The sequence below is a fragment of the Platichthys flesus genome, chromosome 6 (genome assembly GCF_949316205.1).
Source record: "Platichthys flesus chromosome 6, fPlaFle2.1, whole genome shotgun sequence".
Lineage (NCBI taxonomy): Eukaryota > Metazoa > Chordata > Actinopteri > Pleuronectiformes > Pleuronectidae > Platichthys > Platichthys flesus.
The window spans coordinates 4,221,142-4,239,331 of record NC_084950.1 but is presented as its reverse complement, the minus strand read 5'-3'; the positions used below and the strand labels follow the sequence as shown (position 1 = coordinate 4,239,331).

Genomic DNA, 18,190 nt, shown 5'->3' with positions numbered 1-18,190 from the left:
AGCGCCCCTCCGAAGAGACACAAGCTCTCACGGTGTTGTTTAGGGAAGGCTCTCTGCTCTGGTTTCGCCTTCTTTGGGACTTGTCCCTCCGTGTTTCAGCAGCATTGCTGCTGCACTTCAACTCGACTCCATTGTTGAAGTTTTCAAGGCAGGTGATGACAGGTGATGACAGGTGGCGTGTGCCAGGTTGGGTCAAACCATCGGTATGGGGGAGACTCTTTTTTTTAGGATAATTAAATTGAAAAGCCTATTGTATATAAAATTTAGTTCATGAACTTACACTTATATTTTATTGAATATTTGTTAAATAACAATTTTTCAAAGATTTTTGAATGGATGCTAATTTTAAATATATATAAAAAAAATCTCAAGTACCCCCAGGGGTACGCGTACCCCCATTTGAGAATCACTGCCCTAGACCAACGAGCCATGGGACTCTGTGATTCAACATTTGATGTGGTCCAACAGCTCCCTCTAGTGGTCTCATTATGTTTCACCTTGTGTATGACACACATGACCAAGACCTGTTATATTTGGGAAGAAGTCACATTTGTTTCTCAACTCCCTGTTTTTTATAACTTTATCTTCATCCTCTTTCTTTCCTGGTTGTGTTCTTTTATAATCTCTGTGTGAACATGTGTTTCAATCTTCAGCCTCTCGTCTATTTGAACCAAACCATCAGTGTGATTGTTGTCACATTGGCTGTGATGTAGTTAGAGTCACAAGATGTTATCTTCTGTCCTGGCAGGACGAGATAATAATCCTAACAAGTGTATTTACTCATGAATGAATGTTAAGACCTGGATGTCTGAACTTCTCAGGTGTAATCAGTCTTCTCCTGTTTGCATTGATCAGAACTGTTTAACTCATGTGCAGCTTTTTAACAACTTGACGATCATCAGCTGAAGCCTCATGTTTGTCCTCATGTCTTTATTATTAACTTTGTTATTTGTATGAGACCCTCAGAGGTCAAAAGGAGGGCTCGTCCGGGATTTGAACCCGGGACCTCTCGCACCCTAAGCGAGAATCATACCCCTAGACCAACGAGCCATGCACTGCTGATCACTCTTGTGCTTCTTCTCGTACCAGACCTGTAATTTAACTTTTCAAAGTTGCAATGTGGCATTGTTGGTTTCCACATTTCACCTGGTCCAGCAGCTCCATCTGGTGGTCCCATAATTGTATTCATTGTGCATGACAGACAGGACCCAGACCTGTTCATGTTCTTAACTCATTTGAAGATGCGATCCATAGACTGAGATTAATGAAAACATCATAACATTTGAGAAGGAGTCACTGTTGTCCAGACTGTAGTTTTCTGTTCAGACCTTGTTTCCTGATGTTGTCATGATTGTGACAGCAAGAGATTTCAAAACAACAATTAGAGCTGATAAGAAAGTTTAAAGTTCACCAGGCTGCTGATGAGACTTTCACTGTACAAGGTTAATGGCAAAACATTGAAAACACATGGTCCGACTCTTTCACTCAGGTTCATTAAACCTTTTGACAAGACGACCCCATCACACATCGGTCTGTGAATCATTCTTACTCTACGTACACGCCTGGTCAATTGTATTATTATTATTCTATTATAAACGAAGGTTTGTTTAAAGGTTTTAAAGTGTATTTGAACACAGCGTGATATTCGTTTACAGCTGCTCTTTCACATAATTCTTCGAGCTTGTGTCTAGATTACAAGATTAGAACAGAAGACTGAAAGGTCATATGTTCAAATTCCCTGTGACCTTTAAACCCTGGCGGCAAAAGAAGGGCTCGTCCGGGATTTGAACCCGGGACCTCTCGCACCCAAAGCGAGAATCATACCCCTAGACCAACGAGCCGATGAACAGTAGCTCACTTATGTGGTTTATCTAGTTCCAAACCTGTAATTGAAGTCTGTCAGTGACGATGTGGCAGTCTGGGTTTCCACATTTCATCTGGTTCAACAGCGCCCTCTAGTGGTGTGTCTATGTATCACCTTGTGCATGAAGGTCATGACCCAGACTTGTTCATGCTTAAAATGAAGTTTAATAATAATAGATTCATATATTATAGATACATAGAGAAATTAAAACATTGTTACATTCGAGAAAGAGTCACAGACTTTAGTTTTCTGTTAATAAAATGTACTTGTGCACTTTTTCAAATTAATGTAAATATTATAGTTTTCTTGTTTTGTTTTCAATCTTTCTTGTTGTAGGAGAGTGAATGGAACGTCTCAGGAGGCTTCAGTACAAACTAGACCAGGACATTTATTTAAATAAACTTACCTACACACCAGAGAATAACTCACATGCATCTGATGGGTTCTTGGAATGTTTCTGTATAATCTCTGTGTGAACATATATTTTAATCTTCAGCCTCTCGTCTATTTGAGCAGAACTATAAATTTGATTGTTGTCACGTTGGCTGTGATGTAGTTTTAGTGACAACATGTTTTCTTCTGTCCTTGCAGAACTAGATAAAATCTAATAACTGATTTGACACTTAATTCAATGTAAAGATCTGGATTTATCTGAACTTCTTAGGTGTGATCAGTCTTTTCCTGTTTGCATGGATCAGAATTGTTTAACTCAGTGATATGCGGCTTTTTTACAACTCTGCAAACATCAGCTGAAGCCTTTTGTTTCTCTTCATGTCTTTAATATTACGTTTATTATTTGTGTGAGACCTTCAAAGGTCAAAAGGAGGGCTCGTCCGGGATTTGAACCCGGGACCTCTCGCACCCTAAGCGAGAATCATACCCCTAGACCAACGAGCCATGGGACTCTGTGATTCAACATTTGATGTGGTCCAACAGCTCCCTCTAGTGGTCTCATTATGTTTCACCTTGTGCATGACAAACATGACCAAGACCTGTTATATTTGGGAAGAAGTCACATTTGTTTCTCAACTCCCTGCTTTTTATAACTTTATCTTCATCCGCTTCCTTTCCTGGTTGTGTTCTTTTATAATCTCTGTGTGAACATGTGTTTCAATCTTCAGCCTCACGTCTATTTGAACCAAACCATCAGTGTGATTGTTGTCACATTGGTTGTGATGTAGTTTGAGTCACAAGATGTTATCTTCTGTCCTGGCAGGACGAGATAAAAATCCTAACAAGTGTATTTGCTCATGAATGAATGTTAAGACCTGGATGTCTGAACTTCTCAGGTGTGATCAGTCTTCTCCTGTTTGCATTGATCAGAACTGTTTAACTCATGTGCAGCTTTTTAACAACTTGACGATCATCAGCTGAAGCCTCATGTTTCTCCTCATGTCTTTATTATTAACTTTGTTAGTTGTGTGAGACCCTCAGAGGTCAAAAGAAGGGCTCGTCCGGGATTTGAACCCGGGACCTCTCGCACCCTAAGCGAGAATCATACCCCTAGACCAACGAGCCATGCACAGCTGTTCACTCTTGTGCTTCTTCTCGTACCAGACCTGTAATTTAACTTTTCAAAGTTGCAATGTGGCAGTGTTGGTTTCCACATTTCACCTGGTCCAGCAGCTCCCTCTGGTGGTCCCATAATTGTATTCATTGTGCATGACAGACAGGACCCAGACCTGTTCATGTTCTTAACTCATTTGAAGATGCGATCCAAAGACTGAGATTAATGAAAACATCATAACATTTGAGAAGGAGTCACTGTTGTCCAGACTGTAGTTTTGTGTTCAGACCTTGTTTCCTGATGTTGTCATGATTGTGACAGCAAGAGATTTCAAAACAACAATTAGAGCTGATAAGAAAGTTTAAAGTTCACCAGGCTGCTGATGAGACTTTCACTGTACAAGGTTAATGGCAAAACATTGAAAACACATGGTCCAACACTTTCACTCAGGTTCATTAAACCTTTTGACAAGACGACCCCATCACACATCGGTCTGTGAATCATTCTTACTCTACGTACACGCCTGGTCAATTGTATTATTATTATTCTATTATAAACAAAGTTTGTTTAAAGGGTAATAAGTGTATTTGAACACAGCATGATATTCTTTTACAGCTGCTCCTTCACATAATTCTTCGAGCTTGTGTCTAGATTACAAGATTAGAACTGAAGACTGAAAGGTCATATGTTCAAATTCCCTGTGACCTTTGAACCCTGGCGGCAAAAGAAGGGCTCGTCCGGGATTTGAACCCGGGACCTCTCGCACCCAAAGCGAGAATCATACCCCTAGACCAACGAGCCGATGAACAGTAGCTCACTTATGTGGTTTATCTAGTTCCAAACCTGTAATTGAAGTCTGTCAGTGACGATGTGGCAGTCTGGGTTTCCACATTTCATCTGGTCCAACAGCGCCCTCTAGTGGTGTGTCTATGTATCACCTTGTGCATGAAGGTCATGACCCAGACTTGTTCATGCTTAAAATGAAGTTTAATAATAATAGATTCATATATTATAGATACATAGAGAAATTAAAACATTGTTACATTTGAGAAAGAGTCACAGACTTAAGTTTTCTGTTCATAAAATGTACTTGTGCATTTTTTCAAATTAATGTAAATATTAAAGTTTTCTTGTTTTGTTTTCAATCTTTCTTGTTGTAGGAGAGTGAATGGAACGTCTCAGGAGGCTTCAGTACAAACTAGACCAGGACATTTATTTAAATAAAGTTACCTACACACCAGAGAATAACTCACATGCATCTGATGGGTTCTTGGAATGTTTCTGCATAATCTCTGTGTGAACATATATTTTAATCTTCAGCCTCTCGTCTATTTGAGCAGAACTATAAATTTGATTGTTGTCACATTGGCTGTGATGTAGTTTTAGTGACAACATGTTTTCTTCTGTCCTTGCAGAACTAGATAAAATCTAATAACTGATTTGACACTTAATTCAATGTAAAGATCTGGATTTATCTGAACTTCTCAGGTGTGATCAGTCTTTTCCTGTTTGCATGGATCAGAATTGTTTAACTCAGGGATATGCGGCTTTTTTACAACTCTGCAAACATCAGCTGAAGCCTTTTGTTTCTCTTCATGTCTTTAATATTAAGTTTATTATTTGTGTGAGACCCTCAAAGGTCAAAAGGAGGGCTCGTCCGGGATTTGAACCCGGGACCTCTCGCACCCTAAGCGAGAATCATACCCCTAGACCAACGAGCCATGGGACTCTGTGAGTCAACATTTGATGTGGTCCAACAGCTCCCTCTAGTGGTCTCATTATGTTTCACCTTGTGCATGACACACATGACCAAGACCTGTTATATTTGGGAAGAAGTCACATTTGTTTCTCAATTCCCTGTTTTTTATAACTTTATCTTCATCCGCTTCCTTTCCTGGCTGTGTTCTTTTATAATCTCTGTGTGAACATGTGTTTCAATCTTCAGCCTCTCGTCTATTTGAACCAAACCATCAGTGTGATTGTTGTCACATTGGTTGTGATGTAGTTTGAGTCACAAGATGTTATCTTCTGTCCTGGCAGGACGAGATAAAAATCCTAACAAGTGTATTTACTCATGAATGAATGTTAAGACCTGGATGTCTGAACTTCTCAGGTGTGATCAGTCTTCTCCTGTTTGCATTGATCAGAACTGTTTAACTCATGTGCAGCTTTTTAACAACTTGACGATCATCAGCTGAAGTATGGAGGACCATACATGACATAAGTAAAAATAAGTAAATAAATAAATGTATAAATAAATACAGAAATAAATAAATAAATGAATAAATAAATATGTTAATACCAAAACAAATGTCAAAAGAAATGTCTTAAACATATTTTAACATTTATTTTTTCCCTGATACATTTCCTTTGCATTTGCAGTGTCCTTATGCTAATGAGAAAGGCGGGCCTAACCGCAGTCTCATGCAGGATTGGTCACAGGAGTGTAATGATCCAGCCCTACTACTTCTGCCTTTCAATGCTGGTGTCCAGTAGCTGTTTGCAGCGTTGAGCCAGTTCACACTTAAAATGAACTAGTTCAAGTTCAGAGGGTTAGATAAGGTTATTTTTTATTGGGATGATTTAGCTGTCAGTAATCCTGACTGTGAGCGTCACGTCTCGTGATGTACTGAGCACAATGAGCGAGCCGAGAGGAGGAGGAGGAAACAGAAACTCCAGCTCGGTACAAACCACCTGCCGCCTCTGCTGTGATCATGAAGCCGCTGATCTCTGAGCAGATGTGACCAGAGAAACTCTGTGTTTCCACTGTTTCCACTGTTCCACAGAGTCACTAACTGGCTGCTTCACGGTGAAGAGCTCAAGTCTCAGTCACTGCCCGTGTCTCTGAGCGAGTGTGTGACAGAGCGCAGGGGCTGTGTGTGTGTAGCTCAGTTGACCAATCCTGCTCGAGACTGAGGTTAGGCCCGCCTTTCTCATTAGCATAAGGACACTGAAATGTGGAAATAAATAAATGTGGAAATAAATAAAAGTTGCAATAAAAGTGGAAATAAATAAATAAATGTGGAAATAAGTTTAAGACATTGATTTATTTAATTCTGCATTTATTTCCATATTTATTTATTTATTTCCACATTTATTCCAACTTTTATTTTTCGATTTCAGTGTCCTTATGCTAATGAGAAAGGCGGGCCTAACCTCAGTCTCGAGCAGGATTGGTCAACTGAGCTACACACACACAGCCCCTGCGCTCCGCCACACAATCGCTCTGAGACACGGGCAGTGACTGAGACTTGAGCTCTTCACCGTGAAACAGCCGCTCAGTGACTTTGTAGAACAGTGGAAACAGTGAAAACACAGAGCTTCTCTGGTCACATCTGCTCAGAGATCAGCGGCTTCATGATCAGAGCAGAGGCGGCAGGTGGTTTGTACCGAGCTGGAGTTTCTGTTTCCTCCTCCTCCTCTCGGCTCGATCATTGTGCTCAGTACAACACGAGACGTGACGCACACAGTCAGGACTACTGACAGCTAAATCATCCCAATAAAAAATAACCTTAACTAACCCTCTGAACTTGAACTAGTTAATTTTAAGTGTGAACTGGCTCAACGCTGCAAACAGCTACTGGACACCAGCAGTGAAAGGCAGAAGTAGTAGGGCTGGATCATTACACTCCTGTGACCAATCCTGCATGAGACTGCGGTTAGGCCCGCCTTTCTCATTAGCATAAGGACACTGCAAATGCAAAGGAAATGTATCAGGGAAAAAATAAATGTTAAAATATATTTAAGACATTTCTTTTGACATTTCTTTTGGTATTAACATATTTATTTATTTATTTCTGTATTTATTTATTTCCATTTTTATTTATTCATTTATTTCTGTATTTATTTATACATTTATTTATTTATTTATTTTTACTTATGTCATGTATGGTCCTCCATACTGAAGCCTCATGGTTCTCCTCATGTCTTTATTATTAACTTTGTTAGTTGTGTGAGACCCTCAGAGGTCAAAAGGAGGGCTCATCCGGGATTTGAACCCGGGACCTCTCGCACCCTAAGCGAGAATCATACCCCTAGACCAACGAGCCATGCACATCTGTTCACTCTTGTGCTTCATCTGGTACCAGACCTGTAATTTAACTTTTCAAGGTTGCAATGTGGCATTGTTGGTTTCCACATTTCACCTGGTCCAGCAGCTCCTTCTGGTGGTCCCATAATTGTATTCATTGTGCATGACAGACAGGACCCAGACCTGTTCATGTTCTTAACTCATTTGAAGATGCGATCCATAGACTGAGATTAATGAAAACATCATAACATTTGAGAAGGAGTCACTGTTGTCCAGACTGTAGTTTTGTGTTCAGACCTTGTTTCCTGATGTTGTCATGATTGTGACAGCAAGAGATTTCAAAACAACAATTAGAGCTGATAAGAAAGTTTAAAGTTCACCAGGCTGCTGATGAGACTTTCACTTTACAAGGTTAATGGCAAAACATTGAAAACACATGGTCCGACTCTTTCACTCAGGTTCATTAAACCTTTTGACAAGACGACCCCTTCACACATCGGTCTGTCAATCATTCTTACTCTACGTGCACGCCTGGTCAATTGTATTATTATTATTCTATTATAAATAAAGTTTGTTTAAAGGTTTTAAAGTGTATTTGAACACAGCGTGATATTCTTTTACAGCTGCTCCTTCACATAATTCTTCGAGCTTGTGTCTAGATACAAGATTAGAACAGAAGGCTGAAAGGTCACTTGTTCAAATTCCCTGTGACCTTTAAACCCTGGAGGCAAAAGAAGGGCTCGTCCGGGATTTGAACCCGGGACCTCTCGCACCCAAAGCGAGAATCATACCCCTAGACCAACGAGCCAAAGAACAATGGTTCACTTATGTGGTTAATATAGTTCCAAACCTGTAATTGAAGTCTGTCAGTGACGATGTGGCAGTCTGGGTTTCCACATTACATCTGGTCCAACAGCGCCCTCTAGCGGTGTCTGTATGTATCACCTTGTGCATGAAGGTCATGACCCAGACTTGTTCATGCTTAAAATTAAGATTCACAGATTATAGATACATAGAGAAATTAAAACATTGTTACATTTGAGAAAGAGTCACACACTTAAGTTTTCTGTTCAGAAAATGTACTACTGCATTTTTTCAAATTAATGTAAAAATTATAGTTTTCTTGTTTTGTTTTCAATCTTTCTTGTTGTAGGAGAGCGAATGGAACGTCTCAGGAGGCTTCAGTACAAACAAGACCAGGACATTTATTTAAATAAAGTTACCTACACACCAGAGAATAACTCACATGCATCTGATGGGTTCTTGGAATGTTTCTGTATAATCTCTTTGTGAACATATATTTTAATCTTCAGCCTCTCGTTATTTGAACAAAACCATCAGTTTGAATGTTGTCACATTGTGTAGTTTTAGTGACAACATGTTTTCTTCTGTCCTTGCAGAACTAGATAAAATCTAATAACTGATATGACACTTAATTCAATGTAAAGATCTGGATTTATCCGTGTGTGAACTTCTCAGGTGTGATCAGTCTTTTCCTGTTTGCATGGATCAGAACTGTTTAACTCAGTGATATGCGGCTTTTTTACAACACTGCAAACATCAGCTGAAGCCTTTTGTTTCTCTTCATGTCTTTAATATTAAGTTTGTTAGTTGTGTGAGACCCTCAGAGGTCAAAAGGAGGGCTCGTCCGGGATTTGAACCCGGGACCTCTCGCACCCTAAGCGAGAATCATACCCCTAGACCAACGAGCCATGCACAGCTGTTCACTCTTGTGCATTTTATCATCCCAGAACCGTAATTGAACTCTTTCACTGAAGATGTGGCACTCTGGGATTCAACATTTTATCTGGTCCAACAGCTCGCTCTAGTGGTCTCATTATGTTTCACCTTGTGCATGACAAACATGACCCAGACCTGTTCATGCTTAAAATGAAGTTTAATAATAGCTTCATAGTTTATAGATAAATAGATGAATTAAAACAACGCTATGTTTGAGAAGAAGACACATTTGTTTCTCAACTCCCTGTTTTTTATAACTTTATCTTCATCCTCTTTCTTTCCTGGTTGTGTTCTTTTATAATCTCTGTGTGAACATGTGTTTCAGTCTTCAGCCTCTCGTCTATTTGAACCAAACCATCAGTGTGATTCTTGTCACATTGGCTGTGATGTAGTTAGAGTCACAAGATGTTATCTTCTGTCCTGGCAGGACGAGATAAAAATCCTAACAAGTGTATTTACTCATGAATGAATGTTAAGACCTGGATGTATTAACATCTCAGGTGTGATCAGTCTTCTCCTGTTTGCATGGATCAGAACTGTTTGAAACATCATTACATTTGAGAAGGAGTCACTGTTGTCCAGACTGTAGTTTTCTGTTCAGACCTTGTTTCCTGATGTTGTCATGATTGTGACAGCAAGAGATTTCAAACAAGAAGCTGATAAGAAAGTTTAAAGTTCACCAGGCTGCTGATGAGACTTTCACTTTACAAGGTTAATGGCACAACATTCAAAACACGTGGTCCGACTCTTTCACTCAGGTTCATTAAACCTTTTGACAAGACGACCCCATCACACATCGGTCTGTGAATCATTCTTACTCTACGTACACGCCTGGTCAATTGTATTATTATTATTCTATTATAAACAAAGTTTGTTTAAAGGGTAATAAGTGTAGTTGAACACAGCATGATATTCTTTTACAGTTGCTCCTTAGCTTAATTCATCGAGCTTGTGTCTAGATCATGAGATTAGAACTGAAGACTGAAAGGTCATATGTTCGAATTCCCTGTGACCTTTAAACCCTGATGGGTTCTTGGAATGTTTCTGTATAATCTCTGTGTGACATATATTTTAATCTTCAGCCTCTCGTCTATTTGAGCAGAACTATAAATTTGATTGTTGTCACATTGGCTGTGATGTAGTTTTAGTGACAACATGTTTTCTTCTGTCCTTGCAGAACTAGATAAAATCTAATAACTGATTTGACACTTAATTCAATGTAAAGATCTGGATTTATCTGAACTTCTCAGGTGTGATCAGTCTTTTCCTGTTTGCATGGATCAGAATTGTTTACCTCGGTGATATGCGGCTTTTTTACAACTCTGCAAACATCAGCTGAAGCCTTTTGTTTCTCTTCATGTCTTTAATATTCTGTTTATTATTTGTGTGAGACCTTCAAAGATCAAAAGGAGGGCTCGTCCGGGATTTGAACCCGGGACCTCTCGCACCCTAAGCGAGAATCATACCCCTAGACCAACGAGCCATGAGACTCTGTGATTCAACATTTGATGTGGTCCAACAGCTCCCTCTAGTGGTCTCATTATGTTTCACCTTGTGCATGACACACATGACCAAGACCTGTTATATTTGGGAAGAAGTCACATTTGTTTCTCAACTCCCTGTTTTTTATAACTTTATCTTCATCCGCTTCCTTTCCTGGTTGTGTTCTTTTATAATCTCTGTGTGAACATGTGTTTCAATCTTCAGCCTCTCGTCTATTTGAACCAAACCATCAGTGTGATTGTTGTCACATTGGCTGTGATGTAGTTAGAGTCACAAGATGTTATCTTCTGTCCTGGCAGGACGAGATAAAAAATCCTAACAAGTGTATTTACTCATGAATGAATGTTAAGACCTGGATGTCTGAACTTCTCAGGTGTGATCAGTCTTCTCCAGAAGGAGTCACAGACTTTAGTTTTCTGTTCAGAAAATGTACTCGTGCATTTTTTGTTTTGTTCAATCTTTCTTGTTTTAGGAGAGCCAATGGGACGTCTCCAGACGGTTCAGTACAAACGAGGCCTGACCATTTATTTGAATAAAGCTTCGAACACACAGGAGAATAACTCACATGCATCTGCTGTGTTCTTGGAATGTACTTGTATAATCTCTGTGTGAACATATATTTCAGTCTTCAGCCTCTCGAGATTCGAACCAAACCATCAGTTTGAGTGTCGTCACATTGGCTGTGATGTAGTTGTAGTGACAACATGTTTTCTTCTGTCCTGGCAGAACTAGATAAAATCTAATAACGTTTTTGACACTTAATTCAATGTAAAGACCTGGATTTATGTGAGTGTGTGAACATCTCAGGTGTGATCAGTCATTTCCTGTTTGCATGGATCAGAACTGTTTAACTCAGTGATGTACAGCTTCTTCACAACTTGACCAACATCAGCTGAAACCTTTTGTTTCTCGTCATGTCTTTAACATTAAGTTTATTATTTGTGTCTGACCCTCAAAGGTCAAAAGGAGGGCTCGTCCGGGATTTGAACCCGGGACCTCTCGCACCCTAAGCGAGAATCATACCCCTAGACCAACGAGCCATGCGGAGCTGTCCACATCTGTCAGTATTCCGTACCTTGTAACTGAGCTCTTCAAACTGGTGATGTGGCAGCTTGGGGTTCCAGATTTAATCTGGTCCAATTGCACCCTCTAGTGGTCACATCATTTTGTTCTTTGTCCATGACAGACAGGTCTGTTCATGTTTAAAACTAAGTTTGGTTTTCTCTTCAGATCTGCTGCTTTGTTTCCAATTTGTGTTATGATTGTGAAGACAAGACAACTCATACATCAATAAAAAGTGACAATAATGTTTAATACACATCACAAAGACAAACAGGTTTCATACATAATTATTAAATTGTTTCACAAGACACCAACTTCACACATCAGTCTTTGCATTTAATCAGTTATCGATCAACACATGCAGTCACTGAACTGACAGATTGATAATTTCAGTTCTTGAATTATAAAATACAATTAACCTCCCTCAGACGGAGTAACCCGACCACCTCTAAAGTGGTAAGTGGTAAAATTACCCTAACCAGCGAGTAGCGACAATAACACTTGAGTTTAGTTATAGCCAACATCTGTAAAGTAAGATCTGATTATATTATGTTTTTTGTTTTATCCACCATCCTTTTGGAGTACATTTATTGTATTGGTGTGAACAGATTTATTCACCTAAATCTTGTTTGACTTTGAACTAAGAATGCAAAGATCCAAAAACTGTTTATACTTCAGAAAATGTCTGATAGAGAAGGTTACTGACGGTAATGGTAGAATATGTGAGTAGACGTGCTCTATATCGAGCAGTGTTGTTGTGATCACAGTCCACAATGATGTGTCAATGTTGTGCAGCTTTTTTACAACCTGACAAAAATCAGCTGAAGCCTTGTGTTTCTCCTCAGGTCTTTAATATTAACTTTGTTAGTTGTGTGAGACCCTCAGAGGTCAAAAGGAGGGCTCGTCCGGGATTTGAACCCGGGACCTCTCGCACCCTAAGCGAGAATCATACCCCTAGACCAACGAGCCATGCTAGAGACAGCACATCTGTGCTACTTCGACTCTCAGCCCTGTAATTGAACTCCTTCAGTGAAGATGTGGCAGTCTGGGTTTCAACATTTCATCTGGTCAAACAGCACCCTCTAGTGGTGCCATTATTTTGTTCACTGTGCATGACAGACAGGACCCAGACCTGTAAATATCCAGTGTAATAATGAAAACAATAGTAATTGATGAATTAACATTTCAACAATGATATACCTTGACTAAAACAAACCGCTTGTGATCAGGTTTTGTTTATTTTCACCTGTTAATCAGAATCAGATTCAGAAGTATTTTATTGCCAAGTAGGTTTACACCTACAAGGAATTTGCTCTGGTTAGTGGTGCTTACAATGAACATAGAAACATAAAACACAATAAATACAACATACATAGGAAAAGCAATACAAAATTGAAAACCAGTATATATTTACTCACTATTTTTATTCTTATTTACTCACTTTTTTCCAATATTTATACAAAGTAGCATTTATTTTGACATAAACATTTCTGAATAAAAATATATGAAAGATAAAAGATATAAAAAGTGAAGCAAAAAGTGAAATGCAAAATGCAAGACAGTGGACAGTGTCCGATTGCAATATGCAATGTAATACAGTATAATATAATATGAGATAATGTGTAAATTAATTAATTGAACACATCGTTGAGGTGTGGGGGTGGAATAAAAGTCTGAGTCAGGTGGGGGTCCCTGGCCTTGTTGATGAGCTCAACGGCAGCCGGGAAGAAGCTGGTCTTGTGGCGGGCGGTTTTGGTCCTGATGGACCGCAGCCTCCTGCCCGAGGGAAGAACCTCAAAGAGTTTGTGACCCGGGTGGGAAGGAGCAGCCACAATCTTACCTGCACGCCTCAGGGTCCTAGAGTCAAACAGGTCCTGTAGGGATGGCAGATTGCAGCCGATTACCTTCTCAGCAGAACGGATGATACGCTGCAGCCTCATTGATCAGATTGATTGTAACATGTATTTGATGGTGTCGGTCTGTCTGATTTATTCTTTATCCAAAGTAAAGGATCTTCTGACGGATTTTTCGTCAAGTTTGTGGTGTAGAGCATGAGATTAGAATTGAAGCCCGAAAGGTCATATGTTCGAATCCCCGTAACCTCGAGCCCAAGCGATAAAAGAAGGGCTCGTCCGGGATTTGAACCCGGGACCTCTCGCACCCAAAGCGAGAATCATACCCCTAGACCAACGAGCCGCGGTGCCTAATCTATTCTGTCAGTGAATAAGAACCAACAACAACCTGTCAGACAGGTGAGCCGCAGAAACAGCATCAGAAGGAAGCGCGTCACACAGCCGCACATCGCGTCTGTCAGTCTGTCCCTGACCGCTTGCCGTAGTTAGCTGTTGTTAGCATCGAGCTAGCTCAACCGGCAGCAGAACTCGTACCGTCCACGTGTTGACCTTACATTTTCAAAATGGAACCACAAGCGAAACGATTCAAGGTGAAAACTTTCATTACTTTGAATATAAGAACAAGCTAGCGACGCAACACACACTCAAACACGCGCAGCTGTGTGTTAGCCGCTCATGCTAACAGCTACTTACACACGCTCTGCTGTGTGTTATTAGCTCCGCATGCTAAAGGCTACACACAGGCTCAGTTGTGTGTTATTAGCCGTGCATGCTAAACGCTTCTTGCACAAACTCAGATGTGCGTTAATAGCTGCATGTGCTAAAAGCTACACACACACTTAGCTGTGCGTTATTAGCTGCGCATGCTAACAGCTAATTACACACAGGCTCAGTTGTGTGTTAGCTGTGCATGCTAACAACAGTGTGTTGCTAGCTTATTGTGCTGTAAATTACCACGTGGGCTTCAAAACAAGCCAAAAAACTGTTCATCAGTGCAGCACTGTGCAAATTCATCAGCTGTGAAACCTGAATCACGTTAATCATATAATGAATTCATCTTCCCATATTGTCATTGAAAGCGTCATCACAGTGGAATAAACCATCTTTTAGCCATCTTAAGTGGTATATCTTATAAACTTAATATAAATGTTGAAGTAGTTCAACCCTGTGTGTGTTGATGACAGGTCGATGAAGCCTCAGAGCTCAGTCCCCTGCAGAGCTTTCTACAGTGGTGCAACACGGTCAACCTGGTGCTCAGTGAGAAGGTAGGTCAGGTCCAGTCACACAGGAAGTCAGATGGTTAATTATCTGTTGTTTGATTGGTCCAGAGCTTGAAGATGGATGCCCCCCCCCCCCCCCCCTTCTCTCTCTCTCTCTCTCTGCAGGTGTACCTGAGTAAAGAGGGGACAGTTGCAGAGTATGGGATGCTGGCTAAGGAAGACATAGAAGAGGGGGAACTTTTATTCACCATCCCCAGATCAGCTCTTCTCCACCAGGGAACCACCAAGGTCTCTGCTCTGCTGGAGAAAGGTAACTGTTCAAATTACAAGGCCCGGCCCAGCCCAGCCTCAAGACTGATGTTCCCTCTGTCTGTAACATCTGTGTCTCCTCTCCTTTCCAGAGAAGTCTTCTCTGGAGAGCTCTTCAGGTTGGGTTCCCCTGCTGCTGTCTCTGCTGTACGAGTACACGTCCTCCCGGTCCCACTGGAGACCTTACCTCTCTCTGTGGACGGACTTCAAGAAACTGGACCACCCCATGTTCTGGTAGGAAACCGTTTCCCTGAGTTGTTTCTGTCAGAGCGCTTCTTGTTTCTGTTGATGAAGTGTGACACGCAGCTTTCACCTGTTCAGGTCTAAAGTGGAGCGAGCCCGGATCCTGAAGGGAACAGGGATCCCAGAGGCCGTGGACACAGACCTGACGAACATCTGCAGCGAATACACAGATGTGGTCCTGCCCTTCATCGCTAAGCACCCTGACCTCTGGAACCCCAGCACACACACACTGGAGCTGTACACACAGCTGGTGGCCTTTGTCATGGCCTACAGGTCAGTTTGCATGAGAAGCACACACAAACACACACTCATGAGAAAATCCCATCTGCTGTGTGTGTTTATATGTTCTTCCTGTTTCTCTCTGTAGTTTCCAAGAGCCTCAGGAAGACGACGAGGAGGTGAGTGATGAAGAGGAGGATGAAGAAGAGGAGAAGGCCCCCAACCCACCGATGATGGTTCCCATGGCGGACATGTTGAACCACGTGTCGAATCATAACGCCAATCTGGAGTTCACACCGGTGAGTTCGCGGTTTAATACTTGATTTGATAGTTTCAGGGTTCCTCCGGTCATGAAAAACCTGGAAAAGTCATGGAATTGTCAAATGTTTATTTCCAGGCCTGGAAAAGTGCTTGAAAAAAATGCAAAAGTTTTGGAGAAGTAATGGAAATTTTATATATTCACATTTTCATGTCGTTCATTTATGCTGAGTTTTAAATAATTCATAAGCTTTTAAAAGACTTAAACCATGCTTGGCTACAAATGGAGAAGTATATGTATTTTAATCAAACTATTGTCTCTAATTCATTTGTGTCATTTCAGATATACTGTATGCCTAGGAATTGTCAGTTATTTTAAATACTACTTTTTGTCGCTTTTTTCATGTAAACACCAAGATTTCATAAAATGTTTGGACGTGAGAATTTGGTTTAAAGTGATTGAAAATTCATGGGAATCCGTTGGTCAAACTGTGTATGAACCATGTAGTTTATTGTTTTTTCAGTTTCTCATTCTCTGACAACCAACAACCTTTCTTTTCATTTTCTCAGGACACTCTGAAGATGGTTTGCGTTCGCCCCATTCACAAAGGAGAGGAGGTGTTCAACACCTACGGGCAAATGGCCAACTGGCAGCTGCTGCACATGTACGGCTTCACAGAACCGTATCCAACTAACGACAACGACACAGCCGACATCCCCTTCAACAACCTCTACAAAGCCGCCACACGAGGTGATGGTGGTGACCAGAGAGTCCACGTGAGAGACCAACAAGTGTAGAAACCTGTGACCTCATGTTGTTCTCCTCGCAGGTGTTCAGTCTGCTCCGGACCTGCAGCTGATGGAGGAGATGTGGGACCTGTTGAGTCAGATGATGCAGGAGAAGGCAGCGTTTGTCTTCGGTAGAGACGGCTGCCTCACAGACACAGAGCTGCACACGGCACTCAGGGTGAGAGAGAAACCACAGCTTTGATTATAAACTGAACAAAACCTCCAGGAACTCCTTTTGATGGATTTGATGTTGTCTTCAGGTGCTGGGCATGTCGAGGGAAGAGTTCTCCGATTTCAAAGAAAACGAAGGGTGGGAGGAAGACGACGAGGAAGAGGAGAAGATCACCCTGGCTTTCTCCAACGAGGGCCTCCCCGAGTTGAAGTCTTCGTGGAAGTGGCTGATCCACGAAGCCGCCCGTCTCACTCTGGGCTCGTACGGAGACGCTGTGGCCGAGGGAAGAGCCTCGGTCAGCGAGCGGATGCTGATCGAGGACAAGGCAGCGCTCGGTGGACTGAACAGCCGGCAGCAGAACGCTCTGCAGGTACGATACGGACAGAAGAGCATCCTGAGCAAAGTGATGGAGCTCACCCAGTCATGAGTTCACACTCAAGCTTCTTTTTTTACCTCAACGAAAACTACAAGTACCTGTGAAAACATGTCAATAAATTGTTTTTCAAGAAAAGGTTTGTTTTGTACTTCTTACAACACGTGTTCATCTTTTGATATCTTCATACAGGTATAATTTTGGTAAGAGTCTAATTTGCAGTGTCCTTTGTACCAAATAAGAAAATGATTCATTAGTAAGGAACACACCACAGAGACATGGCCCCTTTGCTTTTAAGGTTTCTATAAAAATCTTCAAAATAAAGTTTCCCAGTTCAACGTCGAGTTTTGAGATGTGGAAACGACGAGCTACAAAACTTAAATCAACTCAGTCTGAGACAGAACAGCCGGTTTTCACCTGGAACTCAAGTTTGTCCAAATTTGGTCTCAATTAGAAAAAATACTTTTGCACTTTAATATAAAACAATGTTTCCCGAAGTGAAAGTTAACCAATGCAGATATAAGGTAACAGTGGAAAACCTTCCGCTATTGAGCAGCAGCTGTTTTGTTGTAAACATAGTCCGTAAATAAAGATGGACAACAGGTCTCCTCTTCCTCCCAATTTACAAAAATGAAGCCAACACTAATTCCATCATCAATACATGAGCCCGACCAATCACGAGTCTGTGTCGGCTGTCAATCAAGTAAATCTGAAACATGAAGATTTAAACAAAGTGTGATAAACATCTGAAGTGACAGAAATCAACTTTGAAAAATAATGTCTACATTACAGCTTTTTAGTTTGGTCCATGTCCCGACCACTAACACGGAGGAGGTGGGGTCTGTACTGCAGCCCTCCAGGATCATTTCACTTTTTGGTGAGCTGTCAATCATGTTATCCATCTTTACACAGTCTAGGTAACATGTTCTAGTATTTTGAACTGCTGTGGCTCGATCACGTTATTCACTTTACTCAATGACAAGAACATTTCACATTTTGTAATAAAAAACAAATTACACATTTTAAACCATAATGCAGAACAAGATGA

At 40.9% G+C, this 18,190-nt stretch overlaps 1 protein-coding gene and 13 non-coding genes across 14 annotated transcripts; 1 reads left to right on the top strand and 13 right to left on the bottom strand.

The window, feature by feature from the left end:
- Positions 1-978: 978 nt before the first annotated feature.
- Positions 979-1,050, bottom strand: trnap-agg (transfer RNA proline (anticodon AGG)). The gene has a single exon. It is a non-coding gene; the product is annotated as a tRNA-Pro (tRNA).
- Positions 1,051-1,769: 719 nt separating this feature from the next.
- On the bottom strand, positions 1,770-1,841 carry trnap-ugg (transfer RNA proline (anticodon UGG)). The gene has a single exon. It is a non-coding gene; the product is annotated as a tRNA-Pro (tRNA).
- Positions 1,842-2,689: 848 nt separating this feature from the next.
- trnap-agg (transfer RNA proline (anticodon AGG)) lies at positions 2,690-2,761 on the bottom strand. Its single transcript has one exon. It is a non-coding gene; the product is annotated as a tRNA-Pro (tRNA).
- Positions 2,762-3,310: 549 nt separating this feature from the next.
- trnap-agg (transfer RNA proline (anticodon AGG)) lies at positions 3,311-3,382 on the bottom strand. Its single transcript has one exon. It is a non-coding gene; the product is annotated as a tRNA-Pro (tRNA).
- Positions 3,383-4,100: 718 nt separating this feature from the next.
- Positions 4,101-4,172, bottom strand: trnap-ugg (transfer RNA proline (anticodon UGG)). The gene has a single exon. It is a non-coding gene; the product is annotated as a tRNA-Pro (tRNA).
- An 848-nt stretch (positions 4,173-5,020) lies between these two features.
- Positions 5,021-5,092, bottom strand: trnap-agg (transfer RNA proline (anticodon AGG)). The gene has a single exon. It is a non-coding gene; the product is annotated as a tRNA-Pro (tRNA).
- A 2,256-nt stretch (positions 5,093-7,348) lies between these two features.
- trnap-agg (transfer RNA proline (anticodon AGG)) lies at positions 7,349-7,420 on the bottom strand. Its single transcript has one exon. It is a non-coding gene; the product is annotated as a tRNA-Pro (tRNA).
- A 717-nt stretch (positions 7,421-8,137) lies between these two features.
- trnap-ugg (transfer RNA proline (anticodon UGG)) lies at positions 8,138-8,209 on the bottom strand. The gene has a single exon. It is a non-coding gene; the product is annotated as a tRNA-Pro (tRNA).
- An 832-nt stretch (positions 8,210-9,041) lies between these two features.
- Positions 9,042-9,113, bottom strand: trnap-agg (transfer RNA proline (anticodon AGG)). The gene has a single exon. It is a non-coding gene; the product is annotated as a tRNA-Pro (tRNA).
- Positions 9,114-10,552: 1,439 nt separating this feature from the next.
- Positions 10,553-10,624, bottom strand: trnap-agg (transfer RNA proline (anticodon AGG)). The gene has a single exon. It is a non-coding gene; the product is annotated as a tRNA-Pro (tRNA).
- Positions 10,625-11,612: 988 nt separating this feature from the next.
- trnap-agg (transfer RNA proline (anticodon AGG)) lies at positions 11,613-11,684 on the bottom strand. Its single transcript has one exon. It is a non-coding gene; the product is annotated as a tRNA-Pro (tRNA).
- Positions 11,685-12,603: 919 nt separating this feature from the next.
- Positions 12,604-12,675, bottom strand: trnap-agg (transfer RNA proline (anticodon AGG)). The gene has a single exon. It is a non-coding gene; the product is annotated as a tRNA-Pro (tRNA).
- A 1,155-nt stretch (positions 12,676-13,830) lies between these two features.
- On the bottom strand, positions 13,831-13,902 carry trnap-ugg (transfer RNA proline (anticodon UGG)). The gene has a single exon. It is a non-coding gene; the product is annotated as a tRNA-Pro (tRNA).
- Positions 13,903-13,994: 92 nt separating this feature from the next.
- setd6 (SET domain containing 6, protein lysine methyltransferase) lies at positions 13,995-17,280 on the top strand. The gene is made up of 9 exons (XM_062390736.1): positions 13,995-14,149; positions 14,744-14,824; positions 14,945-15,089; positions 15,181-15,322; positions 15,410-15,604; positions 15,699-15,849; positions 16,379-16,559; positions 16,639-16,775; positions 16,858-17,280. Exons 1-9 carry the CDS (start codon positions 14,123-14,125, stop codon positions 17,194-17,196), a joined length of 1,398 nt encoding a protein of 465 aa, XP_062246720.1. The 5' UTR covers positions 13,995-14,122; the 3' UTR covers positions 17,197-17,280.
- Positions 17,281-18,190: the final 910 nt, after the last annotated feature.